Genomic DNA, 21,531 nt, shown 5'->3' with positions numbered 1-21,531 from the left:
TTTTTTCCCTCTCCATGAAATTAAATTGTATTCACATTGAAATTCTTTCAGATATATCTCTTAAGAGGCAGTGATTGCCTCTGCAAATGTTATTACAAAAAATATTATTTGCAACGGATTCAAAATGATTTCTTGAAAATTTGTCACTACATAAAATCATATTTATTCAGTCAACATCAACCTTTGACTAATCAGAAAACAAATTTTATTTTTAAGATCTCAATAATGCAAATAACTGATGTCAGTTAATGTTAAATATACAATTTAAATTTATTTGCAAAAAAAAAATTAAATTAAAAAATTATACTAAAAAATATAAACAAATTTATTATTCTTCAATTATTTTAAAAAAAATCTCTAGTATTATTTGAAATTAAACGTGAAATTTTAAAAAAGAATTAAAAATCATTTTCTAAGAAAAATTATAAAATCCGACAGCCGCACACAGGCCGCACACTTTGCTAACTGGCCAATAATGCGTACAATGTATTGTGCTGCCACCTGCAGTGTTTTGCTAAAACTGCCAGCAAAAAAAAAGAGGCGAGCAAAGAGAAAATCAAAACAAAGTCACATGGAGTTTTAAAAGTTTTGTTCTGCTGGAATTTTATTGCGAATACAGAACAGTGTGATTAATTTCTTTTTGATCGGGCTTTAAATTTTGTGTTATATAATATTGTGAGCTACGTAACAATTTAAGAAAAGTTATTACTTAAATTAAGAGGTAAAAATAGTTAAATTATTCCCTGACCTGTTTTTATAAATAAATGAATGAATTCCGTTTGTTTCTCTCAAATTTAGCAAAAATTCATTTTGAGAAAATATTTTACCATTTACACTGAGATTGATTATAAATCAATTTTTCTCTTCTAGAAAAAAAACCACAACAATAATTTAAAATGAGCCCATTGGAGGAAGGCACTGCGCTCGAAGGAACCTCTAAAGAGGAAGACATCGAGGACCAGGAAATGGAAGATTCTGAAGAAACCGAAGAAGCCACGGAGAAGAAGAATAAAACGGGGATCCTCTTCATGCCCACCATTCCTCCGTACATGACCGTCACAATCCTTAGAGAAATGCTTGGCCAGTTTGGAGAAATTGGCAGGGTGTACCTGCAGGAAGACGAGCGAGCAGGTATTTTACATATTTTTTGATAATTTATATTAAATTGAACCAATGCATAATCACTTGTGTGTCTTTCAGTTGCAAGATTTAAAAAAGTTCGGCGTTTTTCCGAAGGCTGGGTCGAGTTCAAAAGCAAACGGAAAGCAAAAATGACAGCAGAGATGCTCAACAACCAAAGAATGTGTGACAGAAAGAAAAGCAAATTTTATGACTACATGTGGAGTCTTAAGTACCTTCCAAGGTTCGAAATTGCTATTTAGATAAAAAAAGAAATGCCGAAAACTTTTAAAATTAAAAGAAACAAAATTTCTGGGCATGTTTGCAAATTAACCTACAATAAATGTAAATTTATTCACAATTTTGAGCCTGTGAGTAACAGTTTTTAACTTTATTTTAATAGTAAATTTTTTTTACAGGTTTAAATGGGCGCATCTGAGTGAACGATTGGCATACGAGAGGGCAGTGCATCGACAGAGAGTGAGGACAGAAATTTCGCAGGCCAAGAAGGAGGCGACACACTTCCAGTTGAGTCTCGAAAGAAGCGAAAAACTTCATAAACTGGAGAAAAAGCAAAAAATAGAACCGAGAGAAGGCTTCGAGGTGCCTCAGAGGAAGCTTGATTCCGAGCACAAGAAGAAGAAGAAAAAGAAGAAAGGCAAGGTTGAGGAAAACAGGACTGAAGTGATTAGCTCGCTCTTTGGATGATGCAAAAATAAATGAAAAATTAAACATGCACAATTAAGTTTAAATTTAATTTTCTTTCAATCACATAGTTATAACATAATGGGGACAATTCTATTCAGTATTCCTCCCAGGAGCCATATTAAAAAAAACCATATTCTGGGAGGACTACTGGATAGAATAGCCCCTAATATATTATTTGAAAATCTTGCTATGACGTAATTTGAAAAAAGTTAGGTATCAGGTGCCTTGATCTGATTCAAATTTAATTAACTTTAATAGCAAGAAGTAATTTTATTAAGAAATCACCTGGGAAACCAATGATATGTTCCATTCCAGATCACTCGCAATCAATATAATATCAATTCTATCCAAAGCTCCTTCAAGGAAAAAGATAAAGAAATGTATTGTGCAGTCTTTTGTCATTAAAAGTGATTATTATTATTTATACAGTGTCAAGGTATACAAAAAATGTCTGTATTGTATAGATTATTATGTTTTTTGCAACAAATAAAAACTATAATTTTTATATGGAACTCAAGCACTGGGGAAAAAGAAGTACGGAAAATAAAAACTTTTTTATGAATGATGAAAATATTGTTTCTAAATTAAAACGAAACATTGTGCTGTTTTATAATCTTTAAAATAACGATTATACTGCGATTATATGGGAAATAATAGCAGATAACTTTTAACAATAATGTTATTAAAATAAATAATATATATAAATTGGTGAAATTTTTCTACTGTGATATAATTTTATTTTTACCCTAAAGAGGATTATAAAATAAAATAGTATCTTCAGTGCTTTTTCCTGTTCTATTATATTTAAGTTAAATTACTCGTAATCAGGCACCTAAAATCACCAATGATTCATAGACCATCGTAGAACATAAAATATATGATAGGGAGTTAACAAGATCGAACAAGATAATAAATTATGCATTATCTCAAAAAATGTATAGAGGCATTTGATGTTATATAATTTTATATTAATTGAAATTTATATAACTCTATGATTTAAAAATTTTAATTTCCCTAAACAAAATAAAATCGCAACATGTGCTATTCTGAGCGTTTTGAAAAATGTAGCTCTTTTATTCAATGATATATTCCACCAGATTCAACACTTCTCTAACATTATTTGTTATAACAAGATTTTTAATTTAATGGAGAGAGTAATAAAATAGCACTTCTCTTTAAAGTAGTCAGAAAGCAATTAATTGCTGATTAAAGTGAGGCAATTCGCAGAGCAAAGAAGAAAAAATTATTATTTAATCTTTTTATTGTGATATTAATTCGGTCGCAAACAATGTCAAACGGGACAGGCGGGTATTTATTAAGCTGTTTTTAGATAAAGCGCTCAAAATCTACCGGATGATGCACATTGCGTTGTTGGGCAATCCTGCGATTTGCGGAACACGTATAGACGTAAATGTTGAGCGAGATAAGGCATTGGGAATTGTGTAGGGCCGAGTGTCGTCAGTCAGCTTGTCATCACTTTATCACTCGCCACTCGGCCGCCATCCAGATTTGACCGTCAGCCTGTCCACCTGCCCCAAATCTGAGGCGACGGCCACTTTTTTCCTCCGAGAGAGGATAAGCAAGACAGGTGACTGTAATTTTCCGAGCGCCTGATTTAGACTCCTGCCACTCAGCTGGGCTTTTTCCACCCTTAAAAGGCGGCTGCCTTCTTTATAAGGTAACATGTTGCGCTGATATTTTTATTTTTTGGAGTGGAATCGTTGTCATCGTCTAAAAATAGTGACTCTCTATTTTTTTGCTATACTTCATTTTTAGCACAAATATTTTTAAGGAAGGTGTTGTGCAGAAATCTGAAAGTCAAAGAGTTAAAAATAATTATTTTTGCTCTTTTCATGCTATTCCTTTTTGGTTTTGGCAGACTTCAAAAGAAATAAGCATCATTTGTGTTTCTAATTGTCAGTGGATAAAATTAAAAATGTTTAGCTCTGACATTTTTCTATACCGATAAGTATCAATCAAGTATAAATAATAATAGCAGAGAATAATACATAAGCTGCTCAGAGCTTTTTGTTTGATTGTAAAAATTGTTAGAAAGAAACCCGGTCGTCTTTTGTAAACGCTTACGAGAATTGGAAGACTTTTTGCTCATTAATTTAAGCTTTTTGAGGTGGACATGAAAAATCAATACAAAAATATTGAATATTGATACATACAAAATTTATTTCGGATTTTACAAACAAGACAACTCTTAAAAAATAATTAAGCCAGGATGAATAGATAAATTCTGGTTTCATTTAGAAACAAAAAGGTTGGAAAAATACTGGAGGGTGGTTCAATCCTCCCATAGCAGATTATGAAGGATCTATCAATTTTATTTTAAAGGCTGTTATTTCTGAAAATTATTTTATTTCCATCCATCCAGCATGTAATATCTCAGAATTTTTTGTGTCAGAAATAGTTCCAATGTATATTCAGCCTGTTAGTAAAAATGTTTTACTAGTTTTACAGGGCCTTATGCATCGTAAACGAACAAGCGATAAAAATGATATCACACTTCAAACTCCAATTACAGGAATTGTTTAGGCCAATTATGATGGGATGGACGCACCCACATATTTTTGAGTGTGTGTTGCAAAAACGTTTGTGACGGACGCGTGTAACAAATAAAATTATTTGCTGCCATTTGCTGCTGTCAAAATCACACCTTTGCAGTCAATGAAGAAGGAAAAAGTGACAAATTTGTGAAAGGTTATTCTGACAGCGACACAAAAATTTTCAATTGAGTTATTTTGACGTCAAACAACAGGCTGAAAGCTTCTACTTGATATGGTTTTTGTGCATTATTTCAAGCGATAACGACATAATTCCACTCTCAAATGAGCAAATGCGCGCTGATAACGCTGAAAGCGGGCCGATAAAGAGCAGCCAATTTGCGCTTAAATGGAATGAGTTTGAATTCGACTGTGCCTTGGGCTTTTTAGGCTCATCGGAAATGCATTAAAAACACGGAAAATTGAGAGGTTAATTAAAAACGGCATTTCACCTTTTTTCAATAAACTTTCCTCTGGTTGAAACCCAACCCTTTTCCCTTTTCAGTACCAATGCAATGAACAGTTCTGATTAATTATTTCTGATTTCAATGAATTTGCAATCACGAATCCAATAACGATCACATAAAGCTCTACTTAAATAATTGTGCGATTCAATCATGCATGTTTGATCAATTTAAATTCCGCAATACATCATTATGCATTATAAATTATTAAACATTAAACTTTCTCGCAAAAAAAAGAAAAAAAAAAACATTATCCAAATTTTGTTGTAAAAAATAAACAGTTTCCAACATTTATATTAATTAATTTTTTATTTTAATTGAAATGAAAAAAATATATATTATACAACAATTTAGGTCAGAAAGAAAATACGTCTCGCATGTTTTTGAACGTTCCTTAATCCATTCTTGGCGGAAATTGACAGAAGTCTAAATTATTTTTCTCTTTTGTTTCGTATTTCAGCCGAAAAAGCGAAATTTGAATTCAAACACAATCAATAAACCCTTGATCGAAGAGCAAAAATAAATAAATAAATAAAATAAATAATTATAATAATGTTTACCGATCTATCACAGAGGCAATCACTGTCCATAATGAGATACATCAAACTAAATTGAATAATATTTGATTCGCTATACTAATTATATTATATTATATTATGTCAGTATGTGCGTGCAAATTTGCTTAAAATCGGTGGCTGAAGGTTTCTTGTATGTTTATTTTTATCAAATGGTTAGATTGATTTAGCCTTTAATTAAAAACAAATAGAAATAATAAAAAAAAAATGTCAGTAAGCTTTCATGTTTGCAAAACTACTATTTAAAAATTCATTCAATGTTTAATCATTCAAAAATTTACTTTACACAAAATAAATCATTAAATGGAGAGGATTGTTTTTTTTTTCAATTAAACTTGATTATTTTGATAACGATAGGCGTGAAATGGCTGCAATGATGGCCCCCGTTGAGTCTGACGATGAGCACAACAATTACTCGGACGAGGAGACCGATTCACTAAACGGTCATACAGCCAATTCGTGAGTTTTACTAAATCGCTCATTAATTTTTTAATAAATATTTTGGTCAGGCCGACGCCGGAGTTGAAAGCATGGGACCTGTTCCGCGTGTTGCCGCCTCAGAAAGACCTGAGCGCGGCCGAAAGCGAGGCCACGATGAACCTCATCCTTCGCTGGGTCAAACTGCTTATCTGCATAATTGTGTTTTTGGTGGTGCTCGGATGCGGTGTCCTTGCCAAAGGGACCATCCTTTTCATGGCGGCGCAAACCAGCGGAACGCAGCAGGTCGATTTTTGCTACAAGCAGATTAGCAACAGTGAGTAAATAACAAATTGCTTGCACTTTCTCCCATCTGTGGCGCACGCTAGAGAGCTTTCAATAATATATCCCCGCTCGTTTGAGGCATCCGCTAAAAAATTTGCATATTATAAAGGTGAAAAAGCCGGGAGCTGCCAAGCTAAATTAAGTTGCCACGACCAAGAATAAAAATCCTCCCTCGGCTGGGGCGCTGCATTAACTTGGTAAACCAAGCGTGAAATGCAAAGCTCCGGTAAAATTGAGATTGAACTTTTGCGACTCTATATTTTACGTCTCCAAGTTTTCACTCATTTTATTTTTTTGATTGTGGCCACAAAAAATGGGGGATTTAGTATGGTAGAGTAGTTCCATTTTTTTATTTTTTTTTTATTTTACAAATAAATGTTTTTTAATAATGAAAAAATTGAAACCGGGTTTCTCGTAGCAAGTGAAAAATGTAATGAAATTTGTTATTATAGCTTTAAATCTGGGCTATCATTTCCTCTGTGATTTCTTTTATTCAATTAATAATAATGTTCCAATTTAATAGTCAATTTAATGGCTAAATAGCAAATTTCCGGGTGTAAAATTCCAAATTTTCAATAGAAAAAAATTTAAATAATATTTACATTTTCAATTTCCTAGGATTTATAAACTTTTTATGATAAAAAATAAAATGACGATTCATAAATGCTATTTTTTTATTAAATTTTCTTCAATTTATTCCTTGTCTAGAACATAATATATAACTCTGTAATTTAAAATACAAAAGCAGGTGATAACTTCATTTGCATTATTTGTCACTTGAATTTAATGTTATAAAATAATCAAATTATTATTTTTCCTCATTTTGTATGAAAAATAAATTTCTCATTTTCAGCTGCGGAAAAAAGATATGTGGCGAAATTACCCCTGGTAGAGAGAGTAGGATGGACTTGGGCGCTCTTTTTCGCCCTAATTGTTCCTGAGGTGCTGTCGCTTATGCGATCAATTCGCATGTGCGTCTTCAAGAGTTTCAAAAAACCACCCCTGGGCGATTTTCTACTTGTGATGTCTGCAGAAACTCTTCATGCGATCGGCATAGGCATCCTTGCGTTTGTTGTTTTCCCAGAACTTGATATCTTGAAAGCGGCCATGCTGACGAACTGCGTGTGTGTAGTGCCAGGCATCCTAGGTATGCAAACACTACAAGCTCCCAGTTGTGGCAGAATTTTCCCTTTTGCCTTTGTTTTGATTTCCGCTCTCAGGAACACGTTCCCATGCATAACATTATTATGCAAAAATGAAGATAAGAGAGCCTTCCTAATTTTTCAAAGCAACCTGTGCAGCATTCATGCCGCACAGGTTGCATAAATGTAAAATCTTTCTCTCTTTGGATTTTTTCTAACTTTTGAATAATTATAAGAACCCGTTAAAATAATTGTTATTATCATAAAGACTTTGATTAGAATTTACCTTTGAATTTGAATAATCAAAAATTATAAAGCCAATATTGTTGGTGTTGCTAAAAATTTTGCTTCCAAATTTCTAGGTTTGTTATCAGAGCACGGTTCAGTGAACAGAACCATGATCAGGGTGGCCATCGACATCGTGGCATTGGCAGCTCAGGTCACTGGTTTCATAATTTGGCCCCTGGTCGAAAACGAAAAAAGAGGCTCGCTATGGTTCATTCCATTGGCGCTGTTTTTAGTCTCGTTCGGCTGGTGGGAAAACTTTGTCAGCCAGAACTCTGCCTTGGGTAAGCTCAAGTTTGCACTGCTTCTACTGAATTCTAAAAGAAGCCACTGTGTTACCAAGAAGTTTAAGTTTAGTTGACAATCCTTTGATCATTATAGGTTTCGTCCGCTATATTGCCGAAATAAAAGAACGTGCTAAAAAGTGGCGCTACTTTACGTACTTGTTCGCCTCCGCGTGGAAAATGATCGTCCTCTTTGTGACAATGATAGTGGTTTGGGCCGTTAAGGAGGCGTCTGCTAATGATCTCTTCTCCTATTTTGGACCTGCCTTCTACGAGCACAAAATACAAGTCATGGAGGTAGGATTTGTTCAAATTATCATTTTTATTATATTTTCTCCGTCTTAAGTAATTTCATAAGGTAAGGGCTGATTCATTAAAAAATATCATTAATGACTCGAAAAACATTTAGTAGGATTTTTTTAATTTATCACGTGAAATTTATCGTTTTGTATATTTATTTGCCTTTTTATACATTTTAAAGAATTTGAGTGCATCATTTTTTATAGGAAAGATTCATTATTATTGATATTTGGAAAATATTGCGCTTTTCACTTTAAGTTACAATTTGATGTTTGGCAACCAAGCAAAGTATCACTAATACCTCTAACAGATCAACTTGTGCGTTCCTTTCTGTGACTTACAACTTACAAAACTAATGACGAGTTCAAAGATACTTGCATTGCAAGAGAGTAGGAAAATTTCAATAATGAAGACTTTGGAAAGCATTATTAAATCAATTTCTCAGGAAGTTCTTTTAAGTTTATGTCAAACAATATAATGAATGAAAAAAGTAAAAAAAGTCAGGCTTCGGTTTATGGCTTTACTTTTTTTTCCGTCATTTAAATTTTTTTATACTAACTTCAATTCTTAATGCATCTTAAAATCATTGCTTTGTTGTAATAAGAACAATGAAATTCATATATTTTAGTAGGGGGGTTTATTTAATTTAATGTCCATAACAAAAATATATTTGGTGACTTTGGTGTAAAGTGAGATTATTAAATAATAACATAAATGACATAAATATTTTTTTAAATAAATACTTAATCCTATCCTGTATTTTGGCCAAGTCTCACGTAATTGATAAAAAGTAGGGACATAAAACTTATCTTTTTGCCGCAGGTTCGTAACTTAACAGAGCAGCCGCAGCCCAACATTGAGTTTTTTGAGGTGGACTCAACTTACGTCTCGCCTTTGTGGCTTCTGCTGATCCAGGCCCTTTCCGCACACATTTGCTACATTTCGGCCAAGTACGCGTGCCGCATCATGATTCAGGGTTTCAGTTTTGCACTGGCCGTGTCCATCACTGTGCCCATGACCCTATCAGTGGCCGTTGTGCTCTGCGGACTGAAAACCATCGACCCGTGCTATTTCCACAATGTTATCCCCGACTACCTGTTCTTCCGACTGCCACCGGTGTACTATCTTGGAGAATTTCTTTCTAACCAGGTTTGAATAAATTGACTGATTAATTAATTTTAGAATTTCTGGCTTCTGACCAATCAACATTTTAAAAGTAATTTGCTTTCCATGAATTTGAGCTACAACCAATTAGCTTTAATTTTATATTATTTTGCTCTATATTTATTTTTTATGTGAACGATAAAAAAAATTGAAAATTAATAAATAATGGGCTGAAAAATTTAACATTGAATTTTTACTGTAAAATGGTGAAGAATGATAAAAAAAAATTAAAACTAAATGGACTTAATAAAGCAGTTGTTTTTTATGCGTTTTTTCTCCTTAATTAAATCACTAATGCTGCCAATCTTTTTGTGAAATGAAAAGAACGAGACTTAATAAATCTATGCTCAGACACGCAACGCATGCAAGTTAATGGACGCAGTATCTGCGTTTAATCGCTTTTGAAATTAATGGACAATTAATTGTTGCAGCACGCTTGGATTTGGTTAATCTGGCTCGCATCGCAAGCGTGGTTCACCGCACACATATGGTGGCCAAAATGCGAAAGGTTGGCCCGCACCGAGAAGTTGTTCGTCACTCCGATGTACAGTGCTCTCCTTATTGACCAGTCTTTAGCCCTCAACAGGAGGATCGACGACTCTGAAGAGGCGCTCACCAAGGTAACGGGCATTCATGCGGAGGCCAATTATATCTCTTTGAAATAATTTTCACGATATATCGTTCTTCTAGGATGTTATTAAGGTCAAAATCATTCCAGACATTTTTGAAACACAATAAATTTTGGCAAACAAATAATATACCTTTTGAGAGGCAAAAATTTAATATCTTCTGATTTAATAAAATAATTATATTAACACTTTCTTTCCATACTGACTAAAAATTAAACTCCTAAATTAACCGTAATTTTAATAAATTACCAGCACATTATACCAGAAAAAAGCAAGAAGCCGCCTATTGAAGAATTCGCAGATAATGGATCTGTCTCGTCCAACGCGTCGGACATCTTTGCCCACGGATCGCCTTCGAATGACCACGTCACTCGAATTTATGCTTGCGCCACCATGTGGCACGAGACCAAAGAAGAGATGATGGAGATACTCAAGTCCATCTTCCGCATGGACGAAGACCAGTCAGCGAGAAGGATGGCTCAACAGTGGTTACAGATTGTTGATCCCGACTATTACGAATTTGAAAGTGAGTACCACACTTAAGTCGGTCTCAACATTTTTCTCATATTCAATCATCCAGTTAATAATAATATAACATTTTGCAAATGCATAAGCCGAGGGCAAACTTGCAGCACAAGTGCAGAACACAAAGGAAAGACGTCTCTTATAAATTCTTAAATTATCTTGTGCATTTTATAGTTTGCAAATGCACCAAAAAGGATGATGCACCTTGCACATAAAAAAATTCTTGCACTTATCGTTAAGCTTAATTTGAGAAAAGCTGAAATTTATAGACAGACTAAGTGCCACGTGTAATTCGTGTTGTAAAAGGTGGAATGCAGCTAATATGGAGCTCTGAGCAATTTACAATAATTTGATTTGATTTTCCTGCAAGGAAAAACTTGAGTCAGAAATGCCAATTTTCCATGAGGACAATAATAACGCAAGGGCGATTTTCAGCGCACATATTTTTTGACGACGCCTTCCTACCGGAATACGAGTATGCAAACAGAGAGGGCCCTTTGGTCAACGCGTGGGTCAAAACCCTGGTGAGCACTATTGACGAAGCAGCCAGTCACGTGCACAACACACATGTCCGCCTGCGGGCGCCCAAAAAAGTGCCCACCCCATATGGCGGCAAATTGATTTGGACGCTGCCTGGAAAAACGAAGCTCATCACCCACCTGAAGGATAAAAATAAAATCAGACACAAGAAGCGATGGAGTCAGGTATGTCCGGGCCACTTTCATTAATGGATTTATTAATTTTCCATTTCTCTCAATTATGAACCTCCCTTCAAACGATGATAAAAAATTTTACTCAGGTCTTGATTTGTTGTTGTTGACAAGAATTTTGCTCTGGTGGTAATTGATTATGCTTTTTTCTTCAGAAGAAAATAAATAATTGGAAGGAAAACATTATTCATCATCTCTCCCTGAAAATAATGTAAGAAACGGAATTAAAAGAACACTGTGGGGGTAGCGCAATCTCAAAGTGGAAGAACTTTGTTAAGTTTTTTGTACAAGCTTTGAAATTATTTTTAATTGGATTAAAAAACATTATTACACGATTAAGTTGCTACTAGATTAGGAAACTTCTTGTTGGACATTCAATCTACTTTTATGTACATTATCTCATTAAAGCATTTTAAATAATTTTAAAAGCAGAGTTGCATCGAGTTTCAGAAAAGAACTTTTCTTTAACAGAAAACAGCTCTGAATGCATGTTGCAAATTACAAAAATCAGTGGAAAATTTCTTCAACTTGAAAACTGAGAATTTAAAAATTTATTTTTTGGTTGATTTTGTTAAAGAAAAAAACTACATAAATATACTGTCGAAAATCTCTAAAAATAGCTGACGATTTCGCTTTTCAAAACTTCATCTCGCAGCCATTTTTTTATGATCTAAATTGTGGACTTGCAGAGAAGGTCAATAATCGCATGGCTTGCACAATTCTATGATTACTGCACAATACCAATTTTTGTTCTCAAGGGATTCTCAGAAACACTCACGCAACATTTTTATACTGATCAAACGCTAACCCTGCACCAAATGCCGACGTTCTTTATCTTTACCAGGTATAGTTTAGTTCTGGGGTTTCCCTGAATTTTTTTACCTCAAAATAATTGAATGATTTGATTTTTAATAATAAAATATAAAAAAAACTGAATCAATTGTATATTCTTTTTTCTTTTTATTTATGACATCAACGCTTTACTTTGCCAAAATAATATCAATCACGCAACAAAATTAAAAAAAATTGCTTAATTGTATAATTATTTGATTCAACGTTATTTAAGGTCATGTACATGTACTACTTGTTGGGTCACCGGTTGATGGAGAAGAGAATTCCTGCCGAACGCAAAGAGGTGATTGCCGAAAACACATACCTGCTTGCCTTGGACGGCGACATCGACTTCCAGCCCAATTCTGTTCAACTGCTGGTCGACCTGATGAAGAAGAACAAACAGTTGGGCGCCGCCTGCGGAAGAATTCACCCCATCGGCTCCGGCGCGATGGTCTGGTACCAGAAGTTTGAGTACGCCGTCGGACATTGGCTGCAAAAGGCCACGGAACACATGATCGGCTGCGTGCTCTGTTCACCGGGTTGCTTCTCGCTCTTCAGGGGAAAGGCGCTCATGGACGACAACGTGATGCGGAAATATACCACCCGCTCCGACGAGGCCAGGCATTATGTTCAGTACGATCAAGGTGAGTTGTGGGAATAAACTTTCAAAATGCAAAATTTTGGAGAATTTTTTTCTCAAGCCGTTTAAGGATGTTTGAACTGATAAAATGCTGCTTAGGGTGAGATAGACAAAATTTATTAAATTTTAATAAAATTAAATTTAAAATACGACTTTTAAGTAGCATTGATTGTCTTTTAAGTGGGTTTAAAATTAATTAACATTTTAATTTGCAAATATTAACTCTAACAAATCAAATAAATTAAATAAATTAATAATAACTTGAAACAAATATTATTAATGAATATCGATTTTGAAATAATTTAATGTTTTATATTGTGCAAAGCTACATTTTTAATTGTTGTTGAATCACATACAATAAAAAATAAAAATGATGAAAAAGTCAGCAACAAATATTGCCTAGAATAACTTAGCGTAAATTATTAATTCAATAATAAAGGATTAAATATAAATCTAATAAGCTTGAAAATGAAAAAAAAAAAATCTTTAGCGCGCTAGTAATATCACAGTTGAAAATTTACCAACAAGGACACATTTTCTTTTTGCATAACGCCAAAACTGCGCACACTGTTTAAATGCGTCATGTTGAGTTGCAAACACCACAAGTTTTGACAAAATGTGTCAACATCATGTTATGAACAAAAACCGATGAGCTCGGAGTTTCAAGTAAAACCAATCGTAAATAAGAGTTAACGCGTGTTTTACTTTTTGCTCACAGGTGAAGATCGATGGCTGTGCACCCTGCTGCTGCAGCGCGGTTACAGGGTGGAGTACTCGGCGGCGAGTGACGCCTTCACACACTGTCCTGAAGGGTTCAACGAATTTTACAACCAGAGACGCCGATGGGTGCCCTCGACCATGGCCAATATCATGGATCTGCTCGGAGACTACAAACGCACCGTCAAAATGAACGACAACCTCTCCTTCCTCTACATGATTTACCAGGTAATATAATATATTTATCAACTAGAAAAAATCAATTAACAAGCCGTTCGTTTATGAGTCAAAAACATTATAAACATTTCCATGCAGCTTATTCATAAGTTACTTTCAAACATTTAAAATACTTTTAGACTGTTACTTTTCAAACAGATAAAATGATATTTATAATTGTTATTTCATTAAAGAAAAAAAATCTTCCAAATTTTATGATAAATCGATTTTTTACATAGTGAAATATCAGTGTAGAAATTCACTTTTAGTATTTTGCATACACCAACTAAAAAGTAAATGGTAAAAATAATAATAAATAGATTTCTTAATAAAACTCGATTTTGTTTTTTAATTTTATAAATATTCCAAATATTCAAACTTTATGTTAAGGGTTAAACAAAACCATTTTCTTCTTATGCCTTTTTGCTTGTTTAAATAATATCATTATTTGCATTCCCGCAGGGTTTCCTCTTGGTCGGCTCAGTTTTGGGCCCCGGAACCATATTCCTCATGCTGGTGGGTGCTTTTGTGGCTGCTTTTCAAATAAATCAATGGTTGAGTTTCTCCTACAACCTCATCCCAGTGACGATATTCATGGTTATTTGCTATTTTGCAAAAGAGAAAACGCAGGTAAGCTTTATGCTCTCTGTATTATTTTCCAGTTGTTTTGGCGTTTGACCGTACTTTTGGTGGAATAAATGTTGGAACAGAGGTTGGAAAATTCAGAGTGGAACATTAAAAGTAGAGTATTTTGGAGAGAGGAAGCGTTTGAATAAATTATGAAGGAATACGAATTATACCCCTTGCCTAAGATATACAAATTTTATGCGCCCGGAAAGCTCGTCCCTAAAAATATTTCTCGGGAGCAATGACAGCATTGTTCCATCGCATGATGAACAACATATAAACGTGATATGACGATTTGATTTTATTTGTTTCTTTTTTTTTTAAATTATAGCTAAATATTTTACCCATGTTGTAGACATTTTTCAATTGTTCAAGATTTAAATAATGTGCTTTTACATAATTATACATTTCAATGTTTATTTATTTTTCCAAGCAAATTCCAACTTGATATATGCTGTACCAAGAACAAACAGTATAAATTCAAACGCTTTGTGGTGCACCCTTTTTAGAGACGATTTTCATCATTTCAAAGTTTAATTCAAATAAGGAAAACAGTTGGAAATTGGGTTGACATGATTTTCATAAAGGGCTTAATTAAGATACTGTTTGAAGTTTGCCAACATTTCATGTTTGACTGTACTCCTCTTTTTTTTAAATTAACCTGGTTGTTAAATATTATATAATTTATAATGATGGCGTGGATTTATGTTTATTCTTTCACCTCAATGAACACCAAGCTCTTTTTTTTAATTCTGTGCAGCGATAATAGCTTATTATAGCTAAAATCTACAACGGGCGTTAAAAATTTTGATAAATACCTTCTAGTGCTTGTCAGCCACGTTTAAATTACATTATTTCAATTGAAAACAAATTACAAAGCAAATATTCAAATTTAGTTGCAAATTAATGAATTTAAATTCATTAACATACATTATTTTCATTTTTATGTTACTTAAAAAATATGACAAGGCGTCCGAGTTGTCAACATTAATAAATAATGCAATTGCGATGTTATTCACTTTCATGATGAATTATTTTAATTTTACATCTGACGTAGATATTTTCCATTAATTAAACACAAAAAGCAAATCATCAGAGTCAATTATTTCTTAAAAACAATCTTCAAATCACTTGCATACCACTAGCGCGCTTTTTAAAAAAACATTTATTTATTTATTTTATTTATTATGTTTTCTATTCTATTTTGTGTATTGACTTGATGTAATTAAGATGTTGTGTTTTTACATATATTCTATCTGAATGGAGAATAAATAAATAAATAAATTAATAAACACCAGACAGTTAAATTGAAGTGAGAATCCATCATAATATTTATTTTTAATAGAGTGTTTTGCATAGGTTCAATTTTGTTGTTGTTGAAATTAGTTTGAAACTCTCCATCAAGTAATTGATTTCCTCTTTCCTCATAATATGGGCATTTATCGCTTTTATCAATCACTGTCAGATTTGAGATTTAGCTCTACATTTTATTTTTAAATTTTAGACATCAAACAATGTTTAAAATTCAACCATTTCCGTTCCCCCATTTTTAGTTCTTCTAAAAAATTTTGATTTCTGCATCCCCCTGCTGCACCTAGTAAATTAAAATTTGGCAAGATAATTAAGTGCAGAATACATTACTGCCTCATTATTTAGATCAAAGTAGAAGTATTTTTTTTTAAGTCAATTAAAGTGTTATTGTTGTGTGGGTTGCGGATAGCTGCGCAATTCCCCTATTGGAATTAATTAATGACAATTCTTATAAAATAATAAAAAAAACTATTAATTATTAATTTATCAAAAAATTTCAGTTGACAGCGGCAATGATAATAAGTACATTATACGCCATGGTGATGATTGCGGTTTTGGTCGGCATCATGATGCAGATTTCCGAGGACGGGCCTTTGGCGCCATCGTCGCTCTTTTTCTTCGTTGTGTCAGGGCAATTAATTGTGACTGGGCTTTTACACCCTCGAGAGGTGAGAGCGAACCCCTTTTCCATTTCAGCACCGAATTTGCTTTGATGTTAACAGGTGGGCTGCCTGCCGTTCGGGGTCGTTTACTACATAACCGTACCCAGCATGTACATGCTGCTAATCATCTACTCGCTATTCAACCTGAACAATGTCAGCTGGGGAACTCGAGAGGTGGCCGTGCCCCTCAGCCAGCAGGTTCGTTCACACTAATGAAACACATACCCCCGAAACTCGAAACGCCCTAAGACAAAGTGCGCACCATTAATTGAAACGAAAGTGCGTCGCGACAAAATCAATCAAGGGAAAGAGTGACACCTTTTTCCGCATACTCTTTTTGCTTTTTGCACTCAAGTTGAACTCAAATATAATTTGTTTCGTTAAAGGGTAGCCTTGCAACAATAAATTTCCAGGTTCCTTAAAATGATGGAATTGTTTACATAAGTGCGCAAGATATCAAAATGAAGGCCTTACAATAAAATTAAAAAAAATCTGAGCATAATTACAGAACTGATTTTTTGAAGTAAATTTTTTGAAGTAAGACATGGCTGCAAACCTGCCAGTTGCAAAATGAATTTTTATACAAAATTTGAATTCCTTGAGAACAAAAGGTTGCCGTGTTGCGCAATTATAAAAAAAAACTGTCCTGTTACACAAAACAGTTATCTTGATGTTTCGTGAATTTTATTTACTTCATTTATCATTTCATGAAGAAAAAGAAACGTTAAAAATATGTCATTGTGAATATGATTGCTCATTAATTATAGGCTATGGCGGCGGAAGAAGCAAAAAAAGGTCAGAAAAAGGGAGCATTTTCTGGATTACTGGACAGCTTCAGGTCAAAACCGGACTCCAGCGAGCCAGAGGACGGCGCGATCGAATTCTCCCTCACGGGCCTGTTCAAATGCATGCTGTGTACTTATCCAAAAGTGGTTGATGAAAAGCAGCAACTGATGAGGATCGCCGATTCACTTGAAGCTCTCAACCGTAGAATGGACTCCATTGAAAGGTTCGTCGTTTCTATATATAATGCCATTCAAAACTGTGAAGCAGCTGTAAATTTCCTCAATGTTTAAGTTAAATATTTACAGATATTCTTAAACATTACCATTTATTTGGTTTAGATATGTGCATTTTATTATAGTTATAATTATTTGCTACCTGGAAAACAAAACAAAAAATTAAATAAAAACGGAATATTCTGTTGGGAGATTAAAATGATCATATTATATCGATGAAAAAGGTCTAACCTTAAGGTTTATAAGAAAAACAATGACGCATTAAAATAAAAAAAAGGGGACAATGGAAATTGCTTTGAGAAATAAAATGCATTGAAAAAAAATTAAATATTAAAGATGTGTAAAACGGCTTGTTCTTGTTGAAACAATTAATTTATAACTATTACAAAAATGACTTTCGTACCGCGTTTGCGGGTTTATTTTTGTGTCTGAAAGAAGTGTATATTCTCTGTTCCTGTAATTAAAAAAACCGTCATTGCAACGAGTTACTGCTTGGACATTAAGCCAAAATAGCATTTCAACCCATGCAGTGCCCACTGAAGAACAGCGGCCACCATTAATGTTGCCTGTGCTTTATATATAATTTTGATGCCTCTGTAAATGTCTTATTGAATTGAACCCTCGCAGGTCGATTGACGGTCCAGCACCAGCACTGGGCAGCCGTAGGCGTTCTTTCGCCCTGCTTCGAAGCGCAGCAAACAACGAAACTTTGGGAACGCTTGCAGAGGCGGCAGAGACCGACGAGCAAATGAGCGATGACAGCGAGGGACGCTACGCCACCGAAGGCACCGATTTCAAAAATGATAGAAATAATTTCCTCTAATTGGCCCTTTTCAACAGTTCCTATTATCAAGCGAGACGACCTGACCAACCCTTTCTGGATGGAGGACGCGGAACTGAAAAAGGGCGACGTTGATTTTTTGTCTGGAGAGGAGGAGCATTTCTGGAGGGACCTGATCGATAAGTACTTGTACCCCCTTGAAGAGAACAAAAAGCAGAAGGTGGGTTCGAATAAAAAAAGGAGTCGAGTGAACGGCTCTAATTCTGTGTAACCAATCGGCAGGAAAAAATCGCAAGCGATCTGAAAATGCTGAGGGATAAGATGGTGTTTGGCTTTTTCATGCTCAACGCCATGTTCGTCATGATCCTTTTCCTAATTCAACTGAATAAGGATTTGCTCCACTTCAACTGGCCTCTTGGAGTGAAAACCAATATCACATTCGATTACAATTCAAAGGAGGTAAAATTGAAGCGTCTTTCAAGCGCCTTATTATAGGGCATTTAAAAGTAGAAGCGCTTTTCATGTCAAGAATAAATTGCCTTAATGTTATCAGTAATTTATCGGTGGAAAAATCAGCGCTCACAAAAGCTCATTTCATTTTCAAAAATTTTTGGCATGTATTTTAAATGTTTCTTGCTCAGATTTGGATCAACAACGAATACCTGGAGCTGGAGCCGATTGGCATCGTCTTTTTGTTCTCTTTCGCGGCGCTGCTTTTCATTCAGTTCTTCGCCATGCTCTTCCACCGCTTCGGCACCCTGTCGCACATTTTGGCTTCGACCGAACTGGAGTGGTATTGCACGAAAAAGGTTCGTATGGTTAAGGTTCGTATTAGAGCGCTTGTTAATAGCTTTACGGTAACTATTACCACTTTTTTCTTCTAACTTTGACACATAAAAAGCTCATCAAATTGTACATAAGAAATCATACACTCACAAAAGAAAAACAATTTCTTCAGTTCCACGAGGGGTTTACGCGAGACAGAAAACAAGTAATGAATTGAGGTATGGGAAAAATCTCGATTGGTTATCTGTGAGCTCGAAATGAATAAGATGAGCTTACTCTTTGAAGTGTATCTGATACACCTAGTGTATAGGCTGAGGCGATGTTTTTGTTTAATCAGGGATTCCCGTAACATCAACTTCCATCTCAGATTGCTTGATAAATTCATCTGATCCACTTATGGATGGAACTTTTATTTCCAAGCTTACAAATGAAAGTTCCACCCTTCAGCGGAAAATCCTTCTTTTTTTACCAAAATTAAAAAGCTCTCCGCTTTTGCCAAAATCAATTTGGAGAGGGCGGTACTTTTTCCGTTCTCGCTTTATCCCTCTGGAACATTTCCACATTTGTAGATATACATCATGCGCTTTCATAGGATTTTTATTTGGAAAAATCGTGTTGTGTTAAATACAGTCTTTACAGGTGGATTTGTAAATATTGTATATAAAATTTTAAATTGTGTGTTATTTTATTCTTCTGAATCTTTTCTTCGTCTCATGTCGTCTCAGATTACTACTTGTAACACAAGAAACGTCTTTTTCATTTTCCACCACTCGTTTCGAACCTTCTCCATTTGTAAAATTCCTCATACTTTTATTCCCCTCGGAATCGGAACAGGTCGAGGACATAACGGAAGACGCTTTGATGGCCAAATACGGCATAGAGTTTGCTAAGGATTTGTCGCGACTCACGGGCAGTAGCGAAAATGACACGAAGAAGGAACAGAAGGAACGGCTTTTCTCCATCGTAAACTTGGAGCACGAAAGTAAGAAGAAGCAGCAGGAAGGCTCGCTTCCCACGAATTTCGAAACGAGATTCACGTCCATGGACTTTGGTTCTCAAGGCAAGTTTATACATTTTACTATGAAAAAATGGATTCGTTTGGTGTAGCTCCACATTTAATGTTGATGGAGCAAACTAATCCTGGCAGCGGATAATAAAAACGCAACGGAAAACATCGGAAAACACGTTTTTCGATTTGTTTGGAAATTGAGAAATATCAGAAGTAAACAAACATTTTGGTGATCGTCAAAAATTTCGCCGGCGTTCTTTTAAACTTATTTTTCATTTATATAGTTATTAACAGTTTTTGTTATTAAATTTTGGTCAAGTTGTTTACTGATTTCATTGGAATTGTAATAAGTTTACATCCCCCCCCCCCACCCAAAAATGCAATTTATTAGTTATTTGCAAAAAATCCGAGGGAAAATGTTTTTATGTCAATTTTTTTCAGCAAATCCCATATTGAGGCGCATTTCAGCAAGGAGAGGCACAATGGAAGCTTTTACTCACAGGCGAAGCTCCGTGCTGGCCGAGAGACGCAAGTCCCTGCGAATGGGGAGCATGGACATGGGCAGAGATTCTATACCCGAGGTGGGTCTCAACCGACGCATCGACTCGGTTGTGAGCTGGAGGGATACCGACGCATGATTTATTTCCCGTAACACTTTTCCACTCCAAATTCGATTGTGATAGTAAAATAAAATTTAATTTATATATATATATGAATTTTTTTGTAATAAGTAAAAATTCGTTTAAATAATAAAACGTTAATTTTTTTTGCTTATTCCACGCACGTTTGATAGGATGAATTGATGGCAAGAAGAAAATTTGATTGCAGGCATAAAAAAATTGCTATTGGAATTCGCACGTGATGCGATTTGCTTTTGCAGCTGCGGTTAAAAAGTGGCTTCGGGTGCCCTTTTACTTGAGCACTCGCCAACCCAAGTAAATAAGAGGAGTTGCGAGCGGCATCTATTTTAAAAATCAAAGTGCTCATCGAACGATGGTGCATCACGTTGGCTCGTCTCACTTGATAAGCTTAGTATGTCTTTGCATGCGTGTAGTTTTGCCAAGAGAGCACATGACGTGTGAGCGCAATCAATTTACTCACTGGATTTCATAATTAGTCTGCGCGCAAGTTCATCTCTTCACAACTCGCTGGAGTCTTGATTTTCCACAGTTAGATTATTGTTTTTGATAACTCAGATGCATTTCAAAATTAGAACTTTGCGTAAACAGAATGTGATTAGAAACTTTGGAATTTCCAGAAGGAAAATGTTTTCTATAAATTTGCTCCACTTAAATCAGGTCATGGAAAATAACAAAATAAGCCATTCCTGCACTGTTAAAAAACTTTTGTTTGTTTGTTGGTCTCTCATGTTGCGAAAAGACTTGTAATTTATTGAAGTAATAATGTAAATTACTTTTCCTCGATGAGTTTTTTTTTTATTTACAATTGTCATTTTCAGAAATATAGTTTCAAAAAATTCTGTTTTTAGATGCATCGAATAGACAAAAAATAAAGTAGATATTAATAAAAAAAAATTGTAAGAAGAGAATTACAATATTTACATATTTTTAAAAGAATTAAAAATGGATTTACATAATAAATTTAAAAAAAAAAATGCGAGCGTCAAAATGCACTTTATTGGAGATATTTATAAAAGAAAATCAAAACAGGCAACTACAACGCCAACAAAGGATTTTCTCTGTATTAAAT

The 21,531-nt window shown here is 34.5% G+C and overlaps 2 protein-coding genes across 2 annotated transcripts; both read left to right on the top strand.

Annotated features, from left to right (window-relative positions):
* The first annotated feature begins 540 nt into the window (after nt 1-540).
* On the top strand, nt 541-2,853 carry LOC132200032 (activator of basal transcription 1-like). The gene is made up of 4 exons (XM_059625197.1): nt 541-721; nt 871-1,131; nt 1,201-1,363; nt 1,539-2,853. The coding sequence occupies exons 2-4, from the start codon at nt 897-899 to the stop codon at nt 1,825-1,827; spliced, it is 687 nt and encodes a 228-aa protein (XP_059481180.1). The 5' UTR covers nt 541-721; nt 871-896; the 3' UTR covers nt 1,828-2,853.
* A 436-nt stretch (nt 2,854-3,289) lies between these two features.
* Nucleotides 3,290-20,595, top strand: LOC132199981 (chitin synthase chs-2-like). Its single transcript, XM_059625117.1, has 22 exons — nt 3,290-3,505; nt 5,776-5,877; nt 5,928-6,172; nt 7,034-7,327; nt 7,685-7,891; nt 7,989-8,188; nt 9,014-9,340; nt 9,787-9,975; nt 10,237-10,510; nt 10,945-11,213; nt 12,286-12,697; nt 13,412-13,638; nt 14,089-14,256; nt 16,065-16,232; nt 16,287-16,424; nt 16,994-17,235; nt 17,873-18,030; nt 18,086-18,246; nt 18,309-18,485; nt 18,668-18,835; nt 19,647-19,872; nt 20,263-20,595. Exons 2-22 carry the CDS (start codon nt 5,783-5,785, stop codon nt 20,457-20,459), a joined length of 4,542 nt encoding a protein of 1,513 aa, XP_059481100.1. The 5' UTR covers nt 3,290-3,505; nt 5,776-5,782; the 3' UTR covers nt 20,460-20,595.
* Nucleotides 20,596-21,531: the final 936 nt, after the last annotated feature.

Source organism: Neocloeon triangulifer, unplaced genomic scaffold, assembly GCF_031216515.1.
Source record: "Neocloeon triangulifer isolate White Clay Creek 2 clone unplaced genomic scaffold, ASM3121651v1 ptg000014l, whole genome shotgun sequence".
In the NCBI taxonomy this organism is placed as follows: Eukaryota; Metazoa; Arthropoda; class Insecta; order Ephemeroptera; family Baetidae; genus Neocloeon; species Neocloeon triangulifer.
The sequence above is the reverse complement of the archived record's forward strand: the minus strand, read 5'-3'. Positions and strand labels throughout refer to the sequence as shown.

Coding starts and splice junctions, on each gene's coding strand:
- LOC132200032 (XM_059625197.1), top strand. CDS start 897: ATGAGCCCATTGGAGGAAGGCACTGCGCTCGAAGGAACCTCTAAAGAG. Junction 1,132..1,200: donor GCAGGAAGACGAGCGAGCAG/GTATTTTACATA, acceptor TGTGTCTTTCAG/TTGCAAGATTTAAAAAAGTT. Junction 1,364..1,538: donor AGTCTTAAGTACCTTCCAAG/GTTCGAAATTGC, acceptor TTTTTTTTACAG/GTTTAAATGGGCGCATCTGA.
- LOC132199981 (XM_059625117.1), top strand. CDS start 5,783: ATGGCTGCAATGATGGCCCCCGTTGAGTCTGACGATGAGCACAACAAT. Junction 9,341..9,786: donor GAGAATTTCTTTCTAACCAG/GTTTGAATAAAT, acceptor TAATTGTTGCAG/CACGCTTGGATTTGGTTAAT. Junction 12,698..13,411: donor TTATGTTCAGTACGATCAAG/GTGAGTTGTGGG, acceptor TTTTGCTCACAG/GTGAAGATCGATGGCTGTGC.